Source organism: Onychostoma macrolepis, chromosome 04 (genome assembly GCF_012432095.1).
Source record: "Onychostoma macrolepis isolate SWU-2019 chromosome 04, ASM1243209v1, whole genome shotgun sequence".
NCBI classification, from domain to species: domain Eukaryota; kingdom Metazoa; phylum Chordata; class Actinopteri; order Cypriniformes; family Cyprinidae; genus Onychostoma; species Onychostoma macrolepis.
Genome location: NC_081158.1, coordinates 32,993,254 through 33,019,214, shown reverse-complemented (window position 1 = coordinate 33,019,214; position 25,961 = coordinate 32,993,254). Strand labels below are relative to the sequence as shown.

At 34.5% G+C, this 25,961-nt stretch overlaps 1 protein-coding gene across 17 annotated transcripts in view; it reads right to left on the bottom strand.

Annotated features, from left to right (window-relative positions):
* Positions 1 to 25,961, bottom strand: part of plekha5 (pleckstrin homology domain containing, family A member 5) — a 165,129-nt gene that overhangs the window by 47,600 nt on the left and 91,568 nt on the right. For all 17 annotated transcript variants that reach the window (XM_058773568.1, XM_058773569.1, XM_058773570.1 and 14 more), the window contains exons 4-5: positions 16,925 to 17,008; positions 2,761 to 2,881 (exon numbers count right to left, since the gene is read on the bottom strand). In XM_058773568.1, coding sequence (XP_058629551.1) covers positions 2,761 to 2,881; positions 16,925 to 17,008 — 205 coding nt within the window. The remainder of the gene's footprint in view (positions 1 to 2,760; positions 2,882 to 16,924; positions 17,009 to 25,961) is intronic.

The window sequence follows — 25,961 nt, the reverse complement described above, 5'->3', positions numbered from 1 at the left end:
GTAAGTCTAACAGTATTCGGGTATACTGGTTGAATAATCAAATGTAAAATAACACTGTATAAATTATTGACTATTTAAATCTGTTAAAGCTACAAAAGTGATTTTTCTCTGTGTTTTGCTGTTTGATTAACATTCATGACACTGAAAGCCTTAGGAACATTAAACTGCTGTGAGCTTATACTATCCATTTTCTTTATCAATTTTTTACCTTCACCTAAGCCATAAGCAACTGTGTTTACAAGGATACTTGCAGAGACATGCATTTTGACAGTTCCGCGCGTATGTGTCATTTCAGGCACAAATAGACACGGAACTGAATGGAATTCAGTGTTCACATATATCTGAGTGACTCTCACCGTGTCTACAAAGGGCGCTGACAAAATACAATAGAACCCATTATAATCAGTGATGCCGTCTACACTGGATGCGGCGCGACATGGCAAATCCTTGCGAGTAAATCCCTCATTCTTTTTATGACGTACTGACACAAAGTTCAAAGGATTTGCAACGGTCGCTTTTTCGCGTCCAGTGAAGACAGTGCGTCGCGGGGTGGCGTGATGCGATAGCTGTCGCGAAATCGATCAGTATAAATATAACGGTCAGTATACCAAAAATCGCACATCCTGCGATGTGACTATCGCGGATGTGCATATCGCGATATCGATGCTGAAACGATATATCGTGCAGCCCTAATTAGAATGAAAAATTTCATCATCTTAGCATCTTCCGAGACAAACTGACATTGTTATCTGAGAAAATAATTAGCCTTATGAATGTATGTGTTCATGTATTTGTATTTATATAAGCACTAGGATTTAGTGCATTATTTTAATTAATTAGGGAAAAATAACACGTTAAATTTATTAAGGCATTTAACACACATTTAATGCCCCTGTATGAGTTTTTGTTTGATATTTATATAAATTCAATTCAACAACAGGTCAATAAATTAGAAGTTCATATTGTGTTCTATTTTAGACACAATATTGTTTGTTTTTGCTCAATTTTGCCAATGACAATATTACCTATAAAGGGCACAGCAGAACTAATTGAACAAATCAGGAGAAACAATGATTTAATGACTCATTCGTAAAGAGAACCATTTACTTAATTTCTAAATGAATCAGCAGTTTGAATTAATTGAATGAATGAATGACTCAATGACTCACTCATTATCCAAGACATTTACCGCCATCTACTGGCAGTTTTAGTTTCTTATTTAGAGTATCATTTTATAAAAAAATTAAATAATAATTAATTAATTTCAAAATTAATTGAAAAACTAATTAAAAAAAAAAAAAGAATGAAATACTTTTTAACTAATTACAAATTAATTAAGTCAAGTCACCTTTATTTATATAGCGCTTTTAACAATACAGATTGTGTCAAAGCACTTAACAGTATGAAATTGGAGGATAGAGTGTCAGTTATGTATAATGATAAGATTAAACACTCAATTTTCAGTTAAAGGCATTTCATTATTGAAATCAGAGATGTCATTGTTTAGCTCAGTTTAGTTTAAAATAGTATCTGTGCAACCAAATTGACGATAATCGCTAGAAATTAAGTGTCCCCAGCTGTGCAAGCCAGAGGCGACAGCGGCAAGGAACCAAAACTCCCTCTGTGACAGAATGGAGAAAAAAACCTTGAGAGAAACCAGACTCAGTCGAGGGTCAGTTCTCCTCTGGCCAGACGAAACCCGCAGTTCAATTCCAACCGCAGCCATGTCAGATTGTGTAAAGGGCTTATCTGATTCCGTGGCCTTGTCCCGATGGGGCATTTTAATTTATAATTTAATGTATTCGTTATATGTGTTTTATTCATTATTTGAAGTTTTTCATTTATATGATTGATTCATTTTCTATAATTGTAATGTATAGTTTAATGCATTTAAAAACCCGTTACATTTGTGACATTATTTATGCAATTGTAAATGCAGTGTAAATGCATTCCTGCCACCTAACTGCAATAAACGGTCTGCAAATATACCTAAATACTAATTCAGATGCAGCTTCTGGAAAATATTTTTTTTTTGTGTTGAATAAAATAAAATATTGTTTTCTAAAGCTACTTTTTGTCTATTTGATACTTTTCTCATTTAACACAAAAAATTACTTTAATTTTTTTTTTTTTTTTTTTGGGGGTGGGAGATTTCTCAGCCAAATTTGATTTGGGTAATTAATTAGATTAAAAAGTTTAAATCGCTTGATAGCCCTAATTTATATATGTACATACTGTGTGCATATGCATGTTCATTTATTTATTTGAGAAACGCTGGCATCCTGAGCCACAGCCATTCATGAATTGTTTATCTTGTTTGGGTGTTTTTGTGTTATACAGAGTTTAGGGATATGCAAAATGATATTTTCAGTGGGTTGTCTGAATGACAAGTCGACTAGTCTTTTGAAAGCCTTGAATAATGAGTCTGATTTAGAAACCTCTCAGAGACCATCCACAATTTATTGCATTTATTAAAAATGCATGATGGAAACACTAAGATCAAATGAAGGTGCAGAGAAAAACATCAATGATTGCTTGAGATGGATTTTTAACTAGCTGAACAACTAGTCACCCATCCTAACCCATTGCATTTTTATGATACTCTATATCAACTCAACATCACAGAGCAAAGGCAATGAAGCAAATGTGCACTAATGAGGACAATAATTGTGTAACATGCTATTGATGCATGATGGGACAGTCCAATCTGTCATGCTGGAACTAGGCCAAGGTCAGTGAGTGAGTGAGTTAGTGACTCACTCTGGTTGTGGGACTGCTGGGATGTGTGGTATAGTCTGAGCCGCCCGTGTAGTTCGACGCTTCACTCATGGTGCTGGTTGGACGTTCTTTCTTCTCGGCCGCTGGTGCTTTGGTCGCTGGTCTGGAATAGATGAGGGGAAGACAAGAGGAGGAACATCACAAATTAATCTAATTTGTACATCATTCAGACTTATGGGAAGATTCTGGGTTACTTACAGTATGTACTGCATGCTGTCGACTACTACAGACAATAATTTACTCAAAAGCTTTTACAGTAAAGAAACAAAACAGAAAAGCAGTAATAGCTAGATACAGTAAACTGTTTTCTGCATGCAAAGTCACCATGGTTCATATACAGAAAATAATGTCATTAAAATAATGTTACAATGTAAAAATAAATAAATAAATCAAGGGTCCTAAAAAAACGTTTTCATGATAAAATTGTGTTATGATTTTGTTAAATACATTTTATTTAATATTTATGTGCTATATAAATATAATTGTGTTTATGTGAATATACATACATACACACATACATACATACATACATATATATACATACATGCGATTAATCAAAAAAATGTAATGCGTTAATATTTTTTTAACGCAGATTAATTGTTTGATAAGGTTTGACTCCAACTTCTTCCCGTCATCGCAGCGCGGAAGGTTATCTATCATTGTGTGATGAGGGTACAGCACCAGTGTTGCCAGGGTAACGGCACAAGAGGACTATTTTGAAAATACAGTCGCGGGACAAATGACAGAGCGGGTTGTGGTTTTTTGGGCTACTTTTATAATGTACCGTGGCCGCCGAAAGTGTATATAGACAAATAAAATAGATCCTTTTACTAATGTGTATTATACTTGGAATGTATACCTGGCAACTTAAGAACAGAGAGGCGGTTGTAACATCACAAACAATGTGAGTTTCAGCAGAGCAGCAGAAATAAACATGACAACAGACACTATAGATTATATTAGATAATAAACACACGATTACGATAGACATGGCCTGTATGTGATTTTCTTGAGTTTGAATGTGTACATCTGAAATGCTAATTTGTGCAGCGATATAAAAGGCTATAAATAGCAATATTTTAACAACAGTAAACGACCAAATTCCACACGTGACTGTAAAAGGAAGTTATTACAAACACTCAATGGTGGTTTGAAGTGAGTTCTGAGTAAAAGTGTACTATTAATCTCATAAATTGTCTTATGTAGCATGATGCTAATATTAGCTCTAATGCAGCTGCAGAACAGGTCCAATTCTTCTTCATAATGCATTTTGTCATAATACTTCACGTAAGGGCGCAAGAAAATTATTTTTTGTATTTATTTAGAAATACTTTTGATAATAGTTGGGTAAATGTATGCTGGGATTGAAGCGATGTGGCTTGGTAAACGTTTTATTGCCAGTTTAAAGGCTGATAATGGCTGAATAAAAACAAAAGAATAATAAGGATTATGTCTCATACCTGGCGGAAGTGTGAAAGGTTCTGTTTCCTTAAACTAGTTTCATGCATTTCTTTTTCAACACATTTACAGGTAAATCCTAGTATTTTAAATTTGCGATTAATCATGATTAATCACAGTCCATGACTGTGATTAACGCGATTAAATTTTTTAATCGATTGACAGCACTAATATATATATATATATATAAAAATAAATAAGGGTCCTTAAATCTAATTTTCATGAATTCTGTTGAATTTTTGAACATGTATTTATTTCACATGTATATTGATGTGATGAATAAATAAAAATGTAAACATATTGTAGAACACACATATATCAAGATTACTGCATATGAATTGGCAGGATTTTTAATCAATGCATTGAGAAAACATGACAGATTTACCTGTTGCTCAGAATCAAAAATGCAAACTTCAAAGCTACATGATGAATATTATTTGCATTTATAATTTATTTAAAACCGGAGTCATGAAGACTGACATACAGTATTCATTTAATGACATATTCTGCTGCCAACTTCCCAGCATTCGTTGCAGGATTCAAAGTAATTTTGCATGATAGAAATCTAGTCTGGAGCACAAATAACATTTTTAAGAAGAACTGCTTCAACAAAAAAAGACTGCAGATCTATTTACCAATTCATTTTTACCAATTAAAGAAGACTGTTTGTGGTAAATTGACAGCAAGCCACACCTGACATCAGATTTAAAATAACCAGAAGACTCCGTGAAGGCAGAGAGATTGCTGTGCAGATAAATGAGGAAAGTTCTGGAGCTTCTGCGAGACACTCAGGAAGTTCAGAACTCTAAACGGCTGTTTTAATAAGCCAGAGCACTTCAGCATTGAGACAGAACGAGAAAGAGAGAAATAGAGGAGACAGGCCCCATGCATCAAAGCAATTACTCACTTCACGTCTCCGCTGATCTACTCCCACACAATTGACAACCTTAAATGGCCTGCCAGCTCTGGCTCTGACATACCGCAGACGCAGTTTATGACCCAGTCAAGCTGAAGGGCAAAAGCAAACCCAACGCCAGAAAAATCAAGGTTGTAAAGCAAACACCACCGTCTTATTTAACGAAAGTGAAGAGAAAACACAATAAATACGGCCATAAACCCTTGAAATCCCGTGGCACACAGACGCTCAATTGGGAGGCTCTGTCCCGTAGGGTTGGCCTATATTTCCACGCTACGGTACAGCGACGACGTCTAGGGAAAGTGCTGCTATCTGGAGCAAGGGAGAGGAGAGAACACCAGGGTAAAAAATAAGAGCTGTCTGGCTTCTGGGTCACGTCGCATGAGGAAAACACTTTCTGTTTTACAAAAGGCTGAATACTAGCAGCAGTTAAACAGTCTGTTATTTGCGCCCCACAAACTGCATCAGGAGGTTAAATGCATGTTTGTCCATTTAAAGGGACGGTTCATTCAAAACTGACTTCTGTGTCACATCGTTTCAAACCTGTGTGGCTTTATTTCTTCAGTTGCACGCAAAATGAGATGTTTTGAAGAATATCCTGGCTGCTTTTTTCAGTATAATGAAAGTGAAGGAGAACTGAAGATGTCAAGTTCCAACAAGGCAAAAAAGCATCATAAAATTGGCCCGTATGACTCAAGCACTGTATCCCAAGTCATCTTACTGTATGTCATACAATAGCTTTGTGTGAAAAACAGACCAAAACTGAAGAAGCAGTTCACTGAAAATCTTAACATCTGTCCCAGCTCTCGGAGGACAAATCTTTTTAATGAGTTGGATCTTTTCAATCATTCAGTTCACTACCAAAAAAAAAAAAAAAAGTTAATTGTTGATTCTTAATTGAGTGGCCAACATTGAAATATAATTGAATTTAAAGAGGTCATATGATGCGATTTCTTGTTTTCAATTTATTTAGATCTGCAAAGTTACAAAGCTCAAAGTCTCCCACAAAAGGATTTATTCCATCTAAAAGAGAAGGCTGATCCAGATCGGGCTAAAACGCCCCCGTTTTACGCGCCCCCATGTCTACGTCACAATGTGGAAATATGTGTGTAATGCTGCCCAAATGTTCACGCAAAGAAAGGCGGCGTGGTTTCAGTAACCGCAGTAGTGTTGATGCAGCCATGTCAGGGAGACGCTGTGTGTTTCTATGTGAAAACAAAAGCACTGTATTTGGCCTTCCGAAAGTAGATGTAATTAGGAATCATTGGTTAATATTTGTTTACAACAGAACAGCACAACCCAAATGTTCGAATTTGTGCAACGTATTTTATGGATGACCGTTTTATGAACCTAGGAGAGTACAAGGCTGGCTGTGAACAAAGGCTATTTCTAAAAAAACAAAAAAAGGTCAATTCTGACTTAGCTATGACAATCTGGCGCTTCTGAATCAGCGACTGTAAGTATGTTTTGTTATTAGTTTAAGTATTTGCTATTGACTGTTCAAATGCGGAGTTATGCGCAGTGTAGAGTAACATGTGTTGTGTGTGTGTGTGAGGAGACAAGGTTCACATCACAGCGGAGTGTACAGCCCGTCAGAAATCATAGCATGTCAGCTGTCTTAACCGCGGCTTGTGTACTGCATCATCACTGTGTCTGTCACGAGACTCTGTTCCCCTCTCTGGCTTGAACGGATGGTAAAACTAACAACATTATTAACTGTCTTTATATTTACTTTGAAAGCTGAAGCTCACGATTATGGAAAGGGGCTTTACATTTCCGATGTGCACTTGTGGTGTTCGGCCAATCACAATGCACTGGGTCAGCTGGCCAATCAGAAAGGCTTTGTAGAAAACAACGCGTTTGAGAGAGGCGGGGCATAGAGGAACTACAATAATGTACAGAATTTGAAAAATAATGTGTTTTTTGAACATTAAAGCATGTCAACATATTCTGTTACACCAAATACACAAAATAATGATCTTTAAAAAAGCATCATATGACTCCATTAAAGTGTATTTTGTTCAAGAAAAATACACTCATATTCAAGATATCATCTATGAAAACAAGTCTTGATTATCTCAATGTTGCTTCCCAAGCAAAGTTAACTTGTTTCAAGGATTTTTAAACTTTAAAAAAGTCAGAAGAGACCAATATTTTTTTTTTTGCCGCACATATCTTTGATAGAACGTGAGAAGACTTTAAATGACATGCACGGGTTGTCTGGACTACTTTTATGGTGCTTTCGGGTGCTTTTTGAAGCTTATTTTAATTGCACTGAAAAAAAAAAAGTCATACAGGTTTGGAACAAAAGGAAGGTGAGTAAATGAAGACATTCTGGCTGAACTATTTCTTTAACAAACATCATTTGCATGTGTGCTCGCTGTTTGACACAAGCATCTGATTTTGCATTGGAAACAAACACAAAGAGACACTTTGTGAGATGGTAAAAACAGTCAGCAGTCATGCACACACCAGCACCACAAAAAATACAAAACATTGTACTCCACCCCGGACTCATTTAAGGAAGGACAGGGTGGACAGGGTGGCCGGGTCAGGGTAGCACACAGATCCAAGTACGACCTTCCAGGCCTCTGATCTCAAATTAAATTGAGCATTCAACACGGCTATTAGCGTTCATTAATTAATCTCTTCTCAAATAATGAGCTTTAGCGTGCGCTCGGTAGCCACGCCGGCGGCCATCATTCAGCTGACATCTGACGGCGTCTTTAGAGGAAGAGTGGCAGCGAGTGTGAAATTAGCCCCATGTGGAGTGGCTAAAGCGCGCCGAATCCAGAGATAATTGATGGAGGGGACGTTCAGATGGGTTTGTGGGTTGGTTGGGCACCGGCTCGACTGGAGGTCATCGGCTAAAACGTGTGAGTCATGCTAGGCTTTAAAACTCTCTGTCTGCCACCATTTGTCTCTCACGCCCTTCAACTCATCATTTTCATTTGCAGCAGCATCATTTGAGGAGGATAAACTCAGAGGCCTAGACGAACGTTAAGAAAATATCACAAAATTGGTGTCAGATTGTCTGCATGTGTCTGTTTAGACCTGCAATGTTAGGTCTGAAACATTACCAAGCTCTTGTTTTCAAAGGTTTTAAAGCCATCAAGAAATGTCACCTGTTGTATTTCTATAAGTAAACTGAGACATTTAATGAGCAAAATGTGGGCGGGAGCTCATTTTGATTGGAAAAAAAAAGATGCACATTTATGGTCGCTCAAGGGGATTTGTGATGTCATACAGAAATGAAAGTAATTTCAGTCAAATCAGTGGAGCAAAGTTATACATTTTAAATAAAATATTCAGATTTTTTTTTTAAAACTTCAAAATAATATGAATAATTCAAAATAAGAACATCTAATTAAAAAAAGATCCATTTAGATTTCATGATAACTAATGACTGTAAAGCTAAACTGTACCTCTAAAACAGGACTTTGAAGCAGTGTTATTTTAATATCACTGACATACGATTTTAGTTTTTGTAAAATATTTTGAATTAGATTTAATTTTTATATTTTCTTCTACTTTATAATTTAGATAAAGCTTCAGCAAATTTGATATGTTTTTGTCATTTTTCTTAGTTATTTTTTAAATATATCTATAGTTTTTAAAGTTTACTGTTTTTCATTTCATAAGTTACTGTATTTAGTTTAGTATATATATTAGTGTTGTCAAATGATTAATCACGATTAATCGCATCCAAATTAAAAGTTTGTTTACATAATATGTGTGTGTATACTGTGTATATTATGTATATATAAATACAAACATGCATGTATATATTCATGAAAAATGTGTTGTTAATTATTTTGATATATATTACAAAATATACTGTATGCATGTAAATACATGTAAATATTTTCAAAATATTTACTGTATGTGTGTGTATTTAATATACATAAATATAAACAGTACACATACATAATGTAAACAAAACTTGACAATCGTTTGACAGCACTAATACACACACATGTATGTAAAATATTTTAATTAATTTAATATATATTTGCCTAATACTAATATATGTACATCTATCTATATACACACACACACGTGTGTGTGTGTGTGTGTGTGTGTGTGTGTGTGTGTGTGTGTGTGTGTGTGTGTGTGTGTGTGTGTGTATGTATATATATATATATATATATATATATATATATATATATATATATATATATATATATATATATATATATATATATATACACACACATATATACACACACATATATATATATATATATATATATATATATATATATATATATATATATATATATACACACACATATATACACACACACACGTGTGTGTGTGTATACGTGTGTGTGTATATATATAGATGTACATATATTAGTATTAGGCAAATATATATTAAATTAATTAAAATATTTTATATATATATATATATATATATATATATATATATATATATATATATATATATATATATATATATATATACACACACACACACATATACATACATATATACAGTATATATATACAGTATATGTATGTATATATATATATATATATATATATATATATATATATATATATATATATATATATATATATATATATATATATATAAATTATTTTCCTTTTTTCCCACGTTCTTTTAATTCATTTAAATTATTTTTATTTTATGGCTTTACTTTTAGTTAACGATGTTAACCCTGCTCTGAACGCCTCAATTTCTGTCCTACTTTGTATCCCAGATGTTCCCTAAAAAGAGACAGGTAAAGCAACATTCTAGGTTTTTTTGGGGGTTATCTTGGCCCTGAAAAACAATGCCAGAATGAGGATAGCAGGCCTCTAGGACACGTTTAGGAAGCAGCTGAACTTTCCCCGTCTTGCTTGCTTTCAGAACAACAGTTTTGTCCCAGTTAAGTGGTTTAACGCGCATTACATTCAGGGACATTTCCAATGCCGCGATTCGTTTTGACGGCAGTCATAAAAAGCTTCAAACTTAACGTTAAAGAGTCAAAGGCCTGTCACTTAAAGCCAGAAACGATCAAAATGGCATCGCTCTGGATCTGACGGGGGGCCACCGGAGGCGCGTGTACGTCGAGCCCCACGGCGCTGCGTGTTAAACTGCGACTCGAGACGAATGAGTGTTTCATCTCCGGCCAGCGTTTGACGGGACTGTTTACAGACTCGAAGTGCTCCGTCTCGTCGTGATGCGTGGGATTACGGGACCCCTGCCGAAGCGACAGAGGACAACATAATTCATTACTGACTGAGAGCGACTTCGACACAAGGAGATTCATGTTTCATATTCAATGTGGGTATGACAAATCGGACGGCACACATAAATCTTGCATATCTCCACATTAGTGATGCATAGCAGGATATCAGGCAATCCAGTTCAAACAGCGCCTTGGGTTAGTGTTTGAGCAGAATTAATGGGACAGAATGGCAAAACAACCAGAGATGAATGGAGGCTCCACGGCTCAAAAGAAGCGGATGAGAGAAGAGATCCCTGCAAAGCGTTACCTGTTTAAGACAGGATGGACAAGTTTCCCACAACTCAGGCTAGAAAACAGAAAAAAGGAAAGAAAATGAACTGAATAGTCATTTGGGGTTTTGAAAACTCAAATTATAGTTATGACACGCATTCAACAACGAAACCATCAAAAGAAGAAGATTAATGGCAAACCTATTGGAAAATCCAACTAAAATTAGCATCTGATGGTAGACGCTGGTTTTGTATGGTCTTAGATGGTCATTAATTGAAACCGTCAAATGAAGATGATTAAGATTAGCTGGTTTTAACTGGATTTTCCAGTAGGGTTGCCATCTTCTCATGGTAGATGCTGGTTTTATCTGGTTTCTAGGTGGTCATTAACTGAAACGTTCAAATAAAGAAGATTAATGGCAACCCTTCAGGAAAATCCAGCTAAAATTAGATTTCGCTGGTTTTATATGGTTGAAACCATGAAATGAAGATAAACGGCAAACCTACAGGAAAACCAGCTTCTGACGGTAGATGCTGGTTTTATTTAGTTGAAACCATGAAATGAAGAAGATTCTTGGCAACCCTACTGGAAAATCCAGCTAAAACCAGCTTTTTATGGTATACACTGGTTAAAAACATGAAATGAAGAAGATTAATGGCAACCCTACTGGAAAATCCAGCTAAAACCAGTTTCTGATTCTAGACACTGGTTTTATATGGTTTCTAGGTGGTCATCATGCTGGTGGGATCAAGGTTGACCTGGTTAGTTAAGCTAGATGACCAACTTGAGCTGATATGACTTGGATTTTCCAGCAGGGAAACATTAGAGAAGAAATAAGAGAAATAATACGAGAAAGGAGTGAAGGTGTTATTATAGAGCAAAGTTACTAGCCTCAAGATATTGGATATATGAAAACACTGATCGACATACGGCTCACATTATTTTCTGTTTAATTACACTGACGCTGGTAGTTTTTGCATCAAAGTTTCCCCTAAACCCCGCCACCGCCTCACGGGTCGGATTCATCTCAGCTGGACGTCTGGCAGGTTGTGACGTTGCTGAAGGCGACTCAATCTGTCGCACAACAACCTTCAGCTAAACTAGCTGTGATATACTGCAATCATAATGCTAATATATGTAGATAATTAAGGGTGTTTTTTACTTGATTTTTATTTTAAACAATTTTTTGAAAAATAAATAAATAAATTTTTTTTTTTTTTTTTGCTACAATGTCCAATTAAGTTGTGACATTTTATTTTATTTTGATTCAATTTAATTTTATGTTATTTTTATTGTGTAATTTCCAATCAAGATGTAATTATTGTTATTATTATTATTATTATTATTTCAAATTGTACAAATATTATTCAATTTCATGAGTGTATTTAGGACAACTAAAATTCTAGCTATGAACATTTTATAATCTGGATGTTTTGTTTTTTCTTCTAAAATTATTTTGTGCAAAAAAAAAAAAAAAAATGTGATGAACTCATTTCCAGACAATAAAGCTAATACAACTAATTTAAATTGCATTTCAAATTGTAATTTTACTAAATTTCAAATGCACTGTTTAGATTGAATTGTTTTACCCCTAAACCTAGACTTGCAATATAAATATCAAAATAAATTCTAAAAATGAAAAAAACAACAACATAGAAAAAACAAAGACATCGTGATAAAAAATAATTTAACTATTTCAAAATGTTTTGTGTGAAAAATATTTATAATCAAATACATTTTTTTTAAAACTAAGAATATTTTGTAATATCCAATTACAGTTGCAATTAATATGATTAAATATTACATGTATATTTGTTTGAACATTTTAAAACTTGGTCATTTTAGAAAGTGTGACTGAAAACCTAGATAGTGTGAAAAGTGTACTGTAGGAGAGTTTATTTTCTAAAAGTAGTTGAAGAAACACCCAAATACACAGTAACTGCACGGTTAATTGTTTCAGTAATGGAGGGCGTCTGACGCTTTAGTCAGAGTTTATACGGCACAGCGAGCACTATTACAGCACACACCGGCCTCATACATCAACAGAGTGCCACAGAATGAGGAAATATGAGGAGGGTGAAAAAATGACTGCGCAAATTAATGAGCTTGCACTGTGACGATGAGAAACGAGGGCACTTCAGACCGAACGCCGCAGACGTGTCGCCGTGTAGTGAAAGTGACTGCGTCTGGCTCTCGTAACAAGTGCTGTGTGAAATCATGCGAACAGAAGTTAAAACCAGATCAGGAGCAACAGAACTGGGCACTACCATTAGGTTAGCACTGCATCTCCCGCTAGTTTTATTTAGTTGAAACCATGAAAATGAAGATTCTTGGCAAGTATTGTTTAAATCAAAGCTTTACTAAAAATCACTGAACCAGTTAGTGATTTTTAAGAATAGTTTTTTTGTTTGAAGATATATATACATAAAAGAAAAACTTTTAAGGGAAAAAAAAATAATTTACATTAGATTAAATAAAGTACAGTTAGTGTGCAACGTTTAAATATTTAAAATATTTGAATTAAAATAGTTATATGAAAGTCCAATTAAAATTTTACATTTTACAATAACTATTTATTTTTACTACTTACTCCTCCTGTTTTACCACTAAACCCACACTTTCAATCTTAAAGTATGAAAAACCATTATAAAAATGTTATTAAATTCCTGAAATAAAATATGCTATAAAAATGCCATGAAAAATAAAGAAAAAATTTATAAAATTATAAAATGTTCAAACAAAAAATATATTACAATGTGGACATTTTTAAAAATATTTTAAAAATTATTTTGTGCAAATTAAAACTACTGTATTTAAATGTATTTTATTGTTTTATTATTATTTAATTAAAATGGTTAAAAAAAGGATTTTCTTTTGTGAAAGTCCGATTAAAATGTCAGTTATTTAAAAAAAATATATATTTTAAAATTGATTTTGTGCACATTAGAAGACAAGACATACTGCTATTTTCAGTGTCTCGACTGTCTTTCGTAAGTGGTTCATACGGGGCAGATGAATAAATCTCAACAACCGTCGATACTCTGGAAACCTTCATTGTCCGGCTGATTAAGACGAATCAATGGCCTTAAAACGCAATGCAGCCTGAAACATGAATCTATGGCTTGACGACGAGGAGCTGAATGTCCAAAAATTCAATTACACATCTAATTAATACACCTTAAATACCCCAAACAACTCAATCTCTTACTTTCTACTGATTTCTTTTGCCACATAACTGCAAAAACATCAACCGTTTTCTCTCTAAATCTCTGCAACAAAGCAATCAAGACAAGCACAGATCTCGTGCTCTGCGTTATCTTGAAGTAATGGAGATGGAGACCTGCGTGAACATCATGTCATCTTCTCGCAAGCGCACACACACACACCTCAGAGTGAGACTTTCTCACGTCAGAGTAAAAATAAGTGTAAATCTCATTAACATCGACTTCACAGAAAAGCAAGATGGAGGTGATAATTGAAACAGGTAGAAAAAAGGGTCTCGCCATCAGCAGCAGAAGAAATGAAACAGACACGGCCTTCTCTCATTATCTGCCACGCTACAGTTCAGTCCGCTCTCAAAACACTTCACATTCAGCTCATTACATCAATAATTCACCCCAAAATGAAAATTCTGTCATCGTCTGCTCACCCTCATGTTGTTTCAAACCTGTGACGTTCGTTCTTCAATAGAAAACTAAAGGAGATGTTTAAACAAACCATTTCAAACACTGAAAATCAATGAGAATGGATAAAAACAGCATTATAAAAGCAGTGTTTATGACTTGAGCACTTCAGAAGACCTGCAATCAGTGTTATAGTATCATTTATATACTATTAGAGTATTTATTCATATTTTTAAATAGCTTTTAGTTTGATATTTTCGGTTTTCTTTTTAATTTCACTTCAAGTTTTAGTTATTTGTGCTTTCGTTTTATACTGCATGTTCTTTTGCCATTTTTATTAGTTTCTGGGGTTTATTTTACAACAAAAAATATAAAAAGATAAATATATACATTAACATTTATAATGACAGCTTTTAGTTTTATATCATCAATTAAATTCTTTTTTATTTGATTTCAAGTTTTAGTCATTTGTGCTTTTGTTTTATACTATATGTGCTATTGTCATTTGTATTAGTTGGGGTTTATTTAACCAAAAATATAAAAATATGAATATATACATTAAAACATACGGCAGATTTTAGTTTTATATTGTCAATTTGCGTTTTCATTTTATTTTAAGTTTTAATCATTTGTGCTTTTGCTTTATATGTGCTTTTGCCACTCTTATTAGTTTTTGGTAATATTTTGTATTTAATTTAATTTAATTTTAGTCACTTGTTTTATATGCCATTGTGACAGTTTTTGGAGCTTATTTTACAAAAAATATGAATATATACATTAAAACTTCTGACCAAATTTCTCTCTCACACACACACACACATATATATATATATACACACAAAAACAAACATTTTTAGTAAAGTAAAATTTCAATTGAAGTTTTTGTTCAAATATTTTTCTAATTTCTAACTATTTCTAATTTCTACTAATTTCTCATTTCAAATGATTTTTAACAAGTTTTAGATTTAGTTAACAATACTACACACAATAATGTCAAGTCATACGGGCGACTTTTATAATGCTTTTTTGTCATTTTATCTCATCTTTGGAGGTTGAAAGTGTCTGTCGTTTGTAAAAGAAACAGGAAACATCTTGTTTTCCACAGAAGAAAAAGTCAAACGGTTTGAAACAACACGCGAGCGAACAAACCCTCCTGCCGCTCGTCTTCATCAGATGCAAACATCTGCAGCACAAACGTTTCTTTCCCAACCGAGTTCAGTCTCTCCCATCATCTGTTCAGAGCGAGAGGATCTGAGGTTTATCTGTGGCACTGTTTAGTCGCTATCTGTGAACAGGAACTGCAGAGATTGGATAAACGGCAGAGGAACGAAGGGAAGTTGTTGACTTTGCTAGAGGACAGAGGAGAAAAGAAAGGAGAAAGAGAGCGAGATAAAGACTAGAGATGTGTTTGACAGCGGTTTGAGGGCAATTATCAGGAGAGCAGCTCGTGTTGGACAGGAGAGGTGAGCTGTGAAGAGGAGCAGAGCTGGATAAAGTCATGCCTCCAGTCCGGATATACCGCCGCATAATCATCTTCCCAGCTCTTCATTAACGGCCGGCCTGTTAATTGCTAGTGGCTTTGTGTGAAAATGTGGGGGTGTGTTGACTATTTAGTGGCTCACTCTTTTTAAACACACACACAAATAGTAACACGTTATCCGTTAGCAGACGGGCTGGGAATAGTAATGCTTCTGGACGAATCTCACTAAAAAGGTCAAGAAAACATTTATATAACGATATGATGTTGGGGTTAATATGACCTGCAAAATAAGTATATATACACTATACGTAAACCTAAATTATGCATTTATATAATATACATACATAGTTTCATCCTAATAGCGAAGCAAATTCAAATAAAATCTGCTTCATTAAAAAAATCCAAGAAATTATACTGTACATCAGTGCAAATAGGTGCAAAAAAATAAACAAATAAACTAAATGAATAATTATATTGTATATAATTATATAAAAATGCACACAAATTTTAAAATGCATGTAATTAATTATAATTATATAAAATTACGTATTTGAATAATATGGTACGGATAATAAAACAATTTTCATACTGTGATATACGATTTCTCATAACACCCATCTAAGTAATATTTAAATTAGAAAACTCATAAAATAAAGTAAATGATCAATTATTCAAAATGTGATTAAAAAAGTAAATTATGAATACTACATTTTATTTTAAATATTAATTATTATTATTATACTGAAAAAAATATATAATTCTAAATCATATACATATATTTTCATAATAATAAAATGAATAATTAATTTGTTTTCACACTGCAAATGAAAAAATTGTAATTAATTTACATTAAAGCATTTCTAATGACAGGTCACATTTTACCTCAAAATTTATTTATAGTTATACCATATTTTTGTGGTTCACTCAACTCATGTACCCATCAGCAGACTAATGGAAAATAATAAATGTGCCGTGTGACCCAGAAAAACAATCTTTTGACTTATTCTGAAATATGAATACTTTAATTATCTCATTTTTACATTTCTTTATACCCCCTATTAACCAACATTTAATCCACCCCAAAAATGACTGTGCAGTACATTAGGCAGCATGAATGTGATTTCTGTGTGAAGTTCAGACAAAGCGCTCTGTTTCTGACTCAATGCTGCAGGAAACGAAGAGAGAGAAAGAAATGACTCACTGTTCGTTGACGACAAAGATGCAGTTGTCTTGTGAAGGAACGCCTGTGACGGGATGCTTGCAGGTCACCTTTCGCTCATTGTGACTGCAAGAGAGAAAAGAAACAGAAATTGTGGGAATTAGAGACATGTGAGACTGCTGTTCACACTTTGACACTCAATAATGAGCCGTTCGATGACTGAAATGATTGAACAAGCCACGGGATTCACGTGCTGCCCCGCTGCTAAACATCAGACCATCTGAACAAGACAACAACATAGAACACGGTCACCAACCGAGAGGAGGAAATGATGGCACGGCCTGCAAACCGTTTCGTGTTCACTATTTTCTTGCACAGTCTACACTGATAGACACATGCAGGATATTTTATAGCTGCCACAATATTAAACATGTAGAATTTAACTGAAGTCTTGGCATGTGTGTATTTGGCTACTATATTACAACAGCACTGAGCATTTCTGGTTTATGTCCTTAAGTTAAAAACAAGAAGTGAAATGAAATGCGAGTAAAAAGATTTAACAAAAAATAACCTTTTACTAAAAACACGAATAAACAAAATGATAGAAATTAAAATAATGTATTATATATAAAATATATAAATATTAATATATTTATTCTTATTCAATTATATATTTATTCTTATTCAATTATTATATATATATATATATATATATATATATATATATATATATATATATATATATATATATATATATAAAACATTTGTGAAATAAATTAATAAATAAATACAAATAAGTTTATTTATTTATTTATAAATAAATAAAGGTGATGCATTATTCCTTCTCTAATTAAAACCAGAATAACCAATACAATTATAAAAATTTTTTAAATTATATATATATATATATATATATATATATATATATATATATATATATATATAAAGTTAATTAATAATGATAATTACTTAACGCCCACCCCAATAATTATGTATTAATTTCTTTAAAACAACCAAACAATTAAATAAATAAAATACGAGAAAATAATTTATTAAAACAGGTTATTATTTATAAACACACACACTAATATATAAACTCATTTGACTATAATGGTCAACCAGGTTGACGTCAGCAGCACCACCATCTAAACCAGCTCTGAGCACTCGCCATCAGAGACTGGTTTGAGTCTGATTTCCCAACAGGACAGAGTCAAACATGATGTAACCCAGATGAAAACTCAACAGATGACATCTACCCAGAAGCTAACACACACACACACACACACACACACAGCTACACACCTTGAGCGAGGGGTGGTGCAGAATTTCAACATGTCTGTCTGTCTGTCTGTCTGTCTCCAGGGGCCGCCGGTGGCTCTCTGTCACCTCAGTCCTGTCTCTCTCTCTCTCTACTCCTGCTGTTTATCACTGATCCACACATACAGTCAGTGCTGCTGCTCTCAGCAGTCATACGCCCCGATCACAAGAGCATACGCCCACCCTCTCCGTCTCTTCTCTCCACCCTCTTCCTCTCTGCCATGAGGCACCGACGTCTCAATAAACACAATTACAGCGGCAGTCATACACAGACGCAGCTGTGAGAGGACAGAGGAGGCCGTTGACAGCAGATAAAGGCCTCTTGCTCACATGCAGAGTCACAGGGCTGCTGGGTAACGTGGATGGACTGAGGCATGCTGGTCAGAACGTGGTTCGAGGCAAACGAATCAAGGTTGAGGAGAACTTCACATAACACTCACACACATGCATTAAAGCATGAAAATCACTAAATGCTAATATAATTATAATTACATAAATATTATATAAATAAAATATATAAATAAATTATATATATATATTTTTTTTTTTAGTTGGGTTGTTTTGATTGAGTAATAATAACTTAAATACAGGTAACTTACAAAATTAAAGTTCGTTGAAAGTATGTTTTTTTATATATTAAAAACACTCTTTGTAATCTCCTCAGCTGGCAATGTAGACACCTGACAAACGCTGTTGTTGTGATCAAAGACTATATGGATGTGATTACACGCAATACACAGAGCTTTTTCCTCAACAGGGTTCAGATCGTGGAGAATAATGAATATACACACACAAAGATTATTTATATTTTACAATAACAATAGTATAGCATAGTAGTAGTATTAATAGTCTTTTTTTTTTTCTGTTGGTTTGCTTGAGTGCTTTATTTTTAGCTTTAGTGGCCTAGCATGACCTCATACAGTGTTTCCTAAAGCAGGATTGTGTGTCTTTATATTGTTATATGCTCTCTCTGCTGAAGATTGAAAATCTTCATCTAATCTTCTTTTTGAAAGCTTTTAACCCTGCATTTGTCCTAAAACTCATGTAAGTAACGGCCCAAAGTTCACATCGGCATATTGATTGTCCCTCATTCACCTTGGACGAGATCATTGGGTCTTCTGTGTCCTTTTGTGTTTCTCATCTCTAAGCCTGTTCATCTGAAACCTGCTGAGAGCGATGTGATTGGCTCCACTGATTGATGGCAAAACTTTGGATGCTGATACCATTTGGGACGGCTGCGCTCGCAGTTTCGGCGCTGTTTACCGGTTAATTTATTGTTGCCAAGGCAACACTCACCCTGGAAGGATGCTAATCACTTTACCAACCTGCTTTTCAATCCATCATCCGTCCGGTCGTTCGGTTTGCCTGTGTGGGCTTCTGCAGCATCTTATTTCAAAAACTAAAGTGACTACCTTAAAAACTGTTCAAAAGAACTGATTTGTGAACTAATTCAGTGAAGAGGTTTAAATCTGAAGCAACATTAAAATGTATTGGTCTTGACGCTCTCAAACCTATGGAAGCTTGTTTCCATCACCAATTAAAAAATAAATAATTGCAACTTATCTTACAATTGCAACTTTTTATCTTACAACTGACTTTTTTTTTTTTTTTTTTCGCAGAATGGCATGATATAAACTCACAATTGTGAGTTATAAAAAGTCAGAACTGTGCAATATAAAGTTGTAAGAAAATATATATTTTTTAGATTTTATAACTCAGTTGCAAGTTTATATCTCAATTCAAAAAAGTCAGAATTAGGAGATATAAACTCGAAATTGTGAGAAAGTAAGAAATGCAAGAAATAAAATTGTGATTAAGAGTAAAAAGTCAGAATTGCAAAATATAAACTCGCAATTAAGAGAAAGAAGTTTGAATTGCAAGATATAAACTTTTTAGTTTGTCTCGCAATTCTTTAATTTTTGCAATTGCCAGTTTATATCATGCATTTCTGAGAATAAGAGTCAGAATTGCGAGATATAAACTTGCAACTGCAAGGCAAAAAGTCTAAGAGGAGAATAAACTAAGAGGAGAAAGTCAAATGCAAATCATAAACTTGCAATTGCGAGATATAAACTTTAGTTTGTCTCACAATTCTGACTTTATTTCTCACAATTACGAGTTTATAGCATCCATTTCTTAGAAAAAAGTCTGAATTACAAGATGTAAATTCGTAATTGCAAGGAAAAAGTCAGAATTTCAGAAGTTAGAAGTTGCAATTACCTTTTTTTTTTTCATAAAATGTGTAAATCGACAAAACATACAGAACATATCATAAATATAAATATTAAGTAAATTAGAATAGTAAGTTAACTGTAGTTAACAATTCTCCACACTCTATCAGGAGAGTACTGTACATGTGACACGACACGGTACATAATGTCACGTATAGAGCATTGCGGGACAGATTCATGCATGCATGCATGACTGTCAGCAGATCGCATTAAAATAGCCCAGCGTCTCTCTCTGCCACTCAGAGGTGGGTTAGGGTGAGGAAGTCACACTTGACTTGTTTCTGTCACATCGGTGGATCACCGAAGGGCTGCGTCTGCGCTCTACCTCTGCCAGGCCTGCAGGGACCGCAGATGTGCCGGAGAACAGGTGGACACGTCCAGCTGTGGACGCAGCATCCAAACTGCTGCAAGATACCATAAACCTTAAACGCACACTAAGGCTAGAACGAGATGGATGATTGAGGAGCTGTCAAGGCAGCACACGTCTTCATGAATCTCCTCAACATGACGCGCTCTGAAAGGCTTTTTTAAGGCATGTTAAACACGACATGGATTTTCTTGACATCAGGAGACACATACTGCACAGATGGGTTTGTAAACTACATACAGCTACTTCAAAAAGTGAAACTTGTATATTATATTAATTAATTACACACAGACTGATATATTTCAAATGTTTATTTCTTTTCATTTTGATGATTATAACTGACAACTAAGGAAAATCCCAAATTCAGTGTCTCAGTGCTCACATTCTCCCTCTTGTTTGCTGTCGTCGTTAACAGTTCTGTCTAATACAGATAGAAGTCTGTCAAATAATCAGATAGAACTGATAAACAAAAGGAATTAAATGTATACAAAAAGTATTATAACGATTGCTTTTATAGTAACAGAAAGGCAAACATTATAATACTTTCTCGTTTGCCGACAGCATTCTGCAAATACGCATTTATATCATTTAAACAAATCTTTGAATGACTAATGGACATTTAATTTCACAAACCTTGCAAACTTAGTCGGATCCAGTTGTGAGATCTTGTGAAGTGTGCATTTGTATCCTGCATGATCACATGTGCTCTGCGTGACGGTCGATCCGTGAAAATTTAATGCGGACAGGAGGAGAGTTCAGCTTCACTAGAGATGCCCGATCGACAAACTTTAAACTTGTGATTTCAAACTATGCTGCGCTTTATGCATTTGCCCACTGTCATATTCATGTCATTTTCACTGTGTGCTGTATGTAAAATGACTGTTACCTTGGCTTTATTTGAACAATATGATTCGCCATGCACACAAACTTCCCAGAATACCGAGCGCCCTGTTAGTTAGTGTTTACTTCCTTTTTAATTATATTTTTATTAAATATTTATTTATTTGTGAAAAATACTTTGCCATCTAAAGTATAAGTATGTTTATTTTACACATTTATTTTTTAATCCATTTTCAAATGATTTCAAATTTCGTAAATATTAATTAACATTAAAGGTCCCATGACATGCTGCTTTTTGGATGCTTTTATATAGGCCTAAGTGGTCCCTAGTACTGTATCTGAAGTCTCTTTCCTGAAATTCAGCCTTGGTGCAGAATTTCAGCCACTACGAGCCAGTCCCACAATGAGCTTTCCTTAGGACGTGCCATTTCTGTGTCTGTATCTTTAAATGCTAATGAGGAGGAGAGAGGCGGGGCAAGGTGGAGGGTGGGTGTGTGGTCTTAACCAGCTTGCGCTACCATGCGCTAATGTTGACAGTGGATGTATCGCAATGGCTCGTAGACACACAGTCATTCAAGCTTTTCAGTTTGACCCAGAATCTGATCCGGATGGAGAAGCACCGGATGAAGAAGTTGCAACTCAGCGGCTACAGCAGGACGTCTCCGAATGGTTAGTTTAAAATATTGTGTCTGGATACGGTACTTTAGTTGGTTTGTTTATGTATGCTGTTACAGCTATTATCATGTAGCTAATGCTAGCCATAGGCTCGGATGAAGGAACTAAAAAAATACTTTGGTGTTCATTTGTACATCCAAACACTGAGCAGCTGTCATGCTTCGCTCGTTTGCAAGCCATGATGTCTCTGGAGGAAAAAAAAAATATTGCGCTCGCCTCGCGCGGTAGTAGCTCATTTTCTCATGGGCGGGCAAAGCAGAGAAAGGGGAGGTAACCTACACCTATCGCCATTTCTAGCCACTGGGGGACCATAGGCAGGCTAGGGGAACTCATATTAATGTTAAAAAACCTCAAAGTGAAATTTTCATGCCATGGGACCTATTAATAAAATTGTATCTGCTATTTATCGGCCATCCTGCTTTCCAAGATATAGGCATCGGCTGTCAAAAAAAAAAACAATATCGGTCGACCACTAATAAATATATAAAAAAATGCACCAAAGAACCAAATAGCAGTATTAATAATAAATTCTGATATATGACGTGCACGTATACACACACACACACAATTTATTTTAATTAAATTCATATATAAATTATGTACAAATGTGCAGGCATTTGCCAATTAATGTCAAATGATTATGTATAGAAATATGTACGTATAAAATATATAAATGTACACAAAAATGCATGCAAAATATATGTAAAATATGTATAAATATATATACAGATGGGTGGGCATATGCTATTTAATTGTTATGTCACACGATTATTTTTGAACGAGCCTTTTAGATTCAACAAATCATCTGGGAGGAGCAGAAACGACTGCTTTGAACAGCTTGAATACAAATGCAGTGAAGCCGGGCTTGTTTTGCACTTATGCTCTTCAAAGAGGCTGTACGGTTGCAGGGTATACTTCATTTGATTAATAGGGTAAAACTAGTAATATCAGTAATGGAGAACAGAGCGGTTGATGGCTCATTTTCTGCTGTGTCATTGTGAAAGCCTGCGGTGGCACTGGGAAAATTGCTGAAAATCACAAGTGCCTGTTTGAGCTTTCATGGAGATTTGCTTATGTGATGATTCGCCGAATGTGGAGCTCATGAAAGAGAGATTTCTACGAATCGCCTGAGAGTCTGAAAACAACACACTGACATTAAAGACGCTCTGCCGTAAATGATAAAACTGGAGTAATGAATGTTGTGAAAATGATCGAACGGGCCGGTATATTCACTCAAAACCCTGTTGCACACAGGTATACATATAATGCATCAAGAACTAGTACAGATTTGGTAGAAAGTTTGGTAGAAGTTTTTTGAGGGAAATTCAGGAAATTGAAAAAAATCAACAAGTGTTTTCCACGGTCCCTTCACTCTCACTGCACATTGACGGCAAACGAGCACATTACAAATCACACTAATTGGTTGTAAACACAATTTGTCAAAGCACAAGCCACGGGCTAACAGAGAGAGAGAGCAAACAGAGAAAGAGCGATCATGACAGGAAGTGGTAATGATTTTAAAAGGGAAGCAGCATGTACTGACAAAACAAAAACAAGTTAAAAACAAGTTTCTAAGTTTTTAAGACTGTATGTCCAAGACAAAAAAACAACAGAACAATACAAAAATCTGATTTGGATGTGTTCAAAATGACTCATTACTATACTTAACATTTTTGCAGTATGCATACCGTACCCACTGGATGTGGTACTCCTACAACCAACCGCAACCACAATTAAGCACAAATATTTTAACTCAATTTTCGCCAAAAGTCACAAGATTTTTACACAAAACTGAATTAAAAATGTATAACAGCCACATTTAATCCTATAAAGCCTATTGTATCATATTTGATAAAAGTCCTCTAAATTATCAACATGATCAATTATTAAAAAAAAAAAAACATGATATTGTTAGTAATATTTCAAGATGAAGACTTTTGTTTTCATATAGTATGATACAGAGTTATTTTAGAAACACTGATATACTATTGTAGTTTTTGTTAATCATTTTAATTAGATGTTATCTTTATATTTCCTGTTTTTATTTTAATATTTGTTAAAAAAAAGAGCAATTTTGTTTTTTTTCAATATGTTTATATAGTTTTAAGCTTCAGTTTATTTAGTTTTAGTAATTTTTGTACTTATAAACTAAAGGTAAAACTAAACTAAACAAATAATAATAATAATAATAATAATAATTATTATTATTATAAATCAATATATTATAATTGTATATATTAATATTTTATTTGATGTCAGTTAATGAATATTTTAAAGTAATGATTTTTTTTCTTTCTTTTAGTTTTAGTTAATTATAACCCTAATGACATAGCGAGGATATGGAGCTCATACTTGAAAAAGCCATCACGTTTTTTGGAGGCCCAAATGGAGCAAAAATATCTTTATACAGTGTACTAGGTTATAAAGAATACATTAAACTAAATGCAGTATAGTGTGTGCTATTATTCCATTTTGAACACAACCATTATCTCATTTATGGAGTAAAAAGGCATGGGATTGTGCCCATCCAGCCATTATGATCATTAAATGTCCATACGGTCCCAAAACACTGAACAAAATGTGGCAATAATTGACGTGACCCAGTGGCTAAATTTAGCTTCACATTCTCTGAAAGGTTCTTCTGGAAATAAACAATGTTCAGTGTTCCTGTGGGCATTCAAAAGCTCAGGGAGAACATGGACAATGAAGCATTTGCTCCCGGCGGGGCGTCTGCCATTCACATGTGCTCTCTGCGGCCCGCAGCCGACCTTTCTGAAAGGCCAGCATGCCCTCGCGCCCTCCTGTTACCCTCTCCGCTTCCACACCATCAACGCAGAGCTTTCCAGAGGAACGTTTCCTTCAACTGCACACGCTGAAGACTGAAAGACTGAGCTGGAACAGAGTTTCTGGTGATGTACTGTAACTTAGATGATCATGTATGTTGCTCAAAGTCAAAAATCAAGGGAAATGCTGATTATTAGCGGGCAACCGATATATCGGTGAAGCTGATATTATTCACATGTTATTAGCATCGGCCGATAGGTTTTTCTGTTTGGCTGATAAGTGAAATGTTCAAATTCATTTTCAAAGCCAAAGTCAAGGTTGGCTGTATGGGAAATGCTGATTATACAAAAAATTTGGTATAGATAACAAATGGAATTCAACGTGAAACAGGTCTTCACAACCAATTTGACTTCTGTAAAATGGTGCAACAGAGTGAAACAAGATATTCAACAAGAGAAGAAAATAAAGTGGGTATTTAATACTAGAATGGAGCCAGATTTGAATGCAACTATGGCAAAGAATGGCTAAAAAAAGCTATTTGACTGTTGGTATGTAAGACTGTATGCGATTTTTCTAATCAAATCAAATCATTTTCAATGTCAAAAGAGTGTTATTCAATCCAAATGGAAGTCAATATGAAATAGGTCTTCACAACCAATTTTACTTCTCTTTTCGCACAAAAATGACAATTTTGACATAATTTACTCACCTTCAAGTTTTTTCTTCTATATTTCAGAGACTACTGGTGACCTAACAGCAGACGATAGCTATTGACTTCCACAGTAATACCATGCAAGTCAATGGCTGCCGTCAACTGTTTGGTCACCAAATATCTTCTTTCATGTTCTTGCAGAAGAAAGAAACT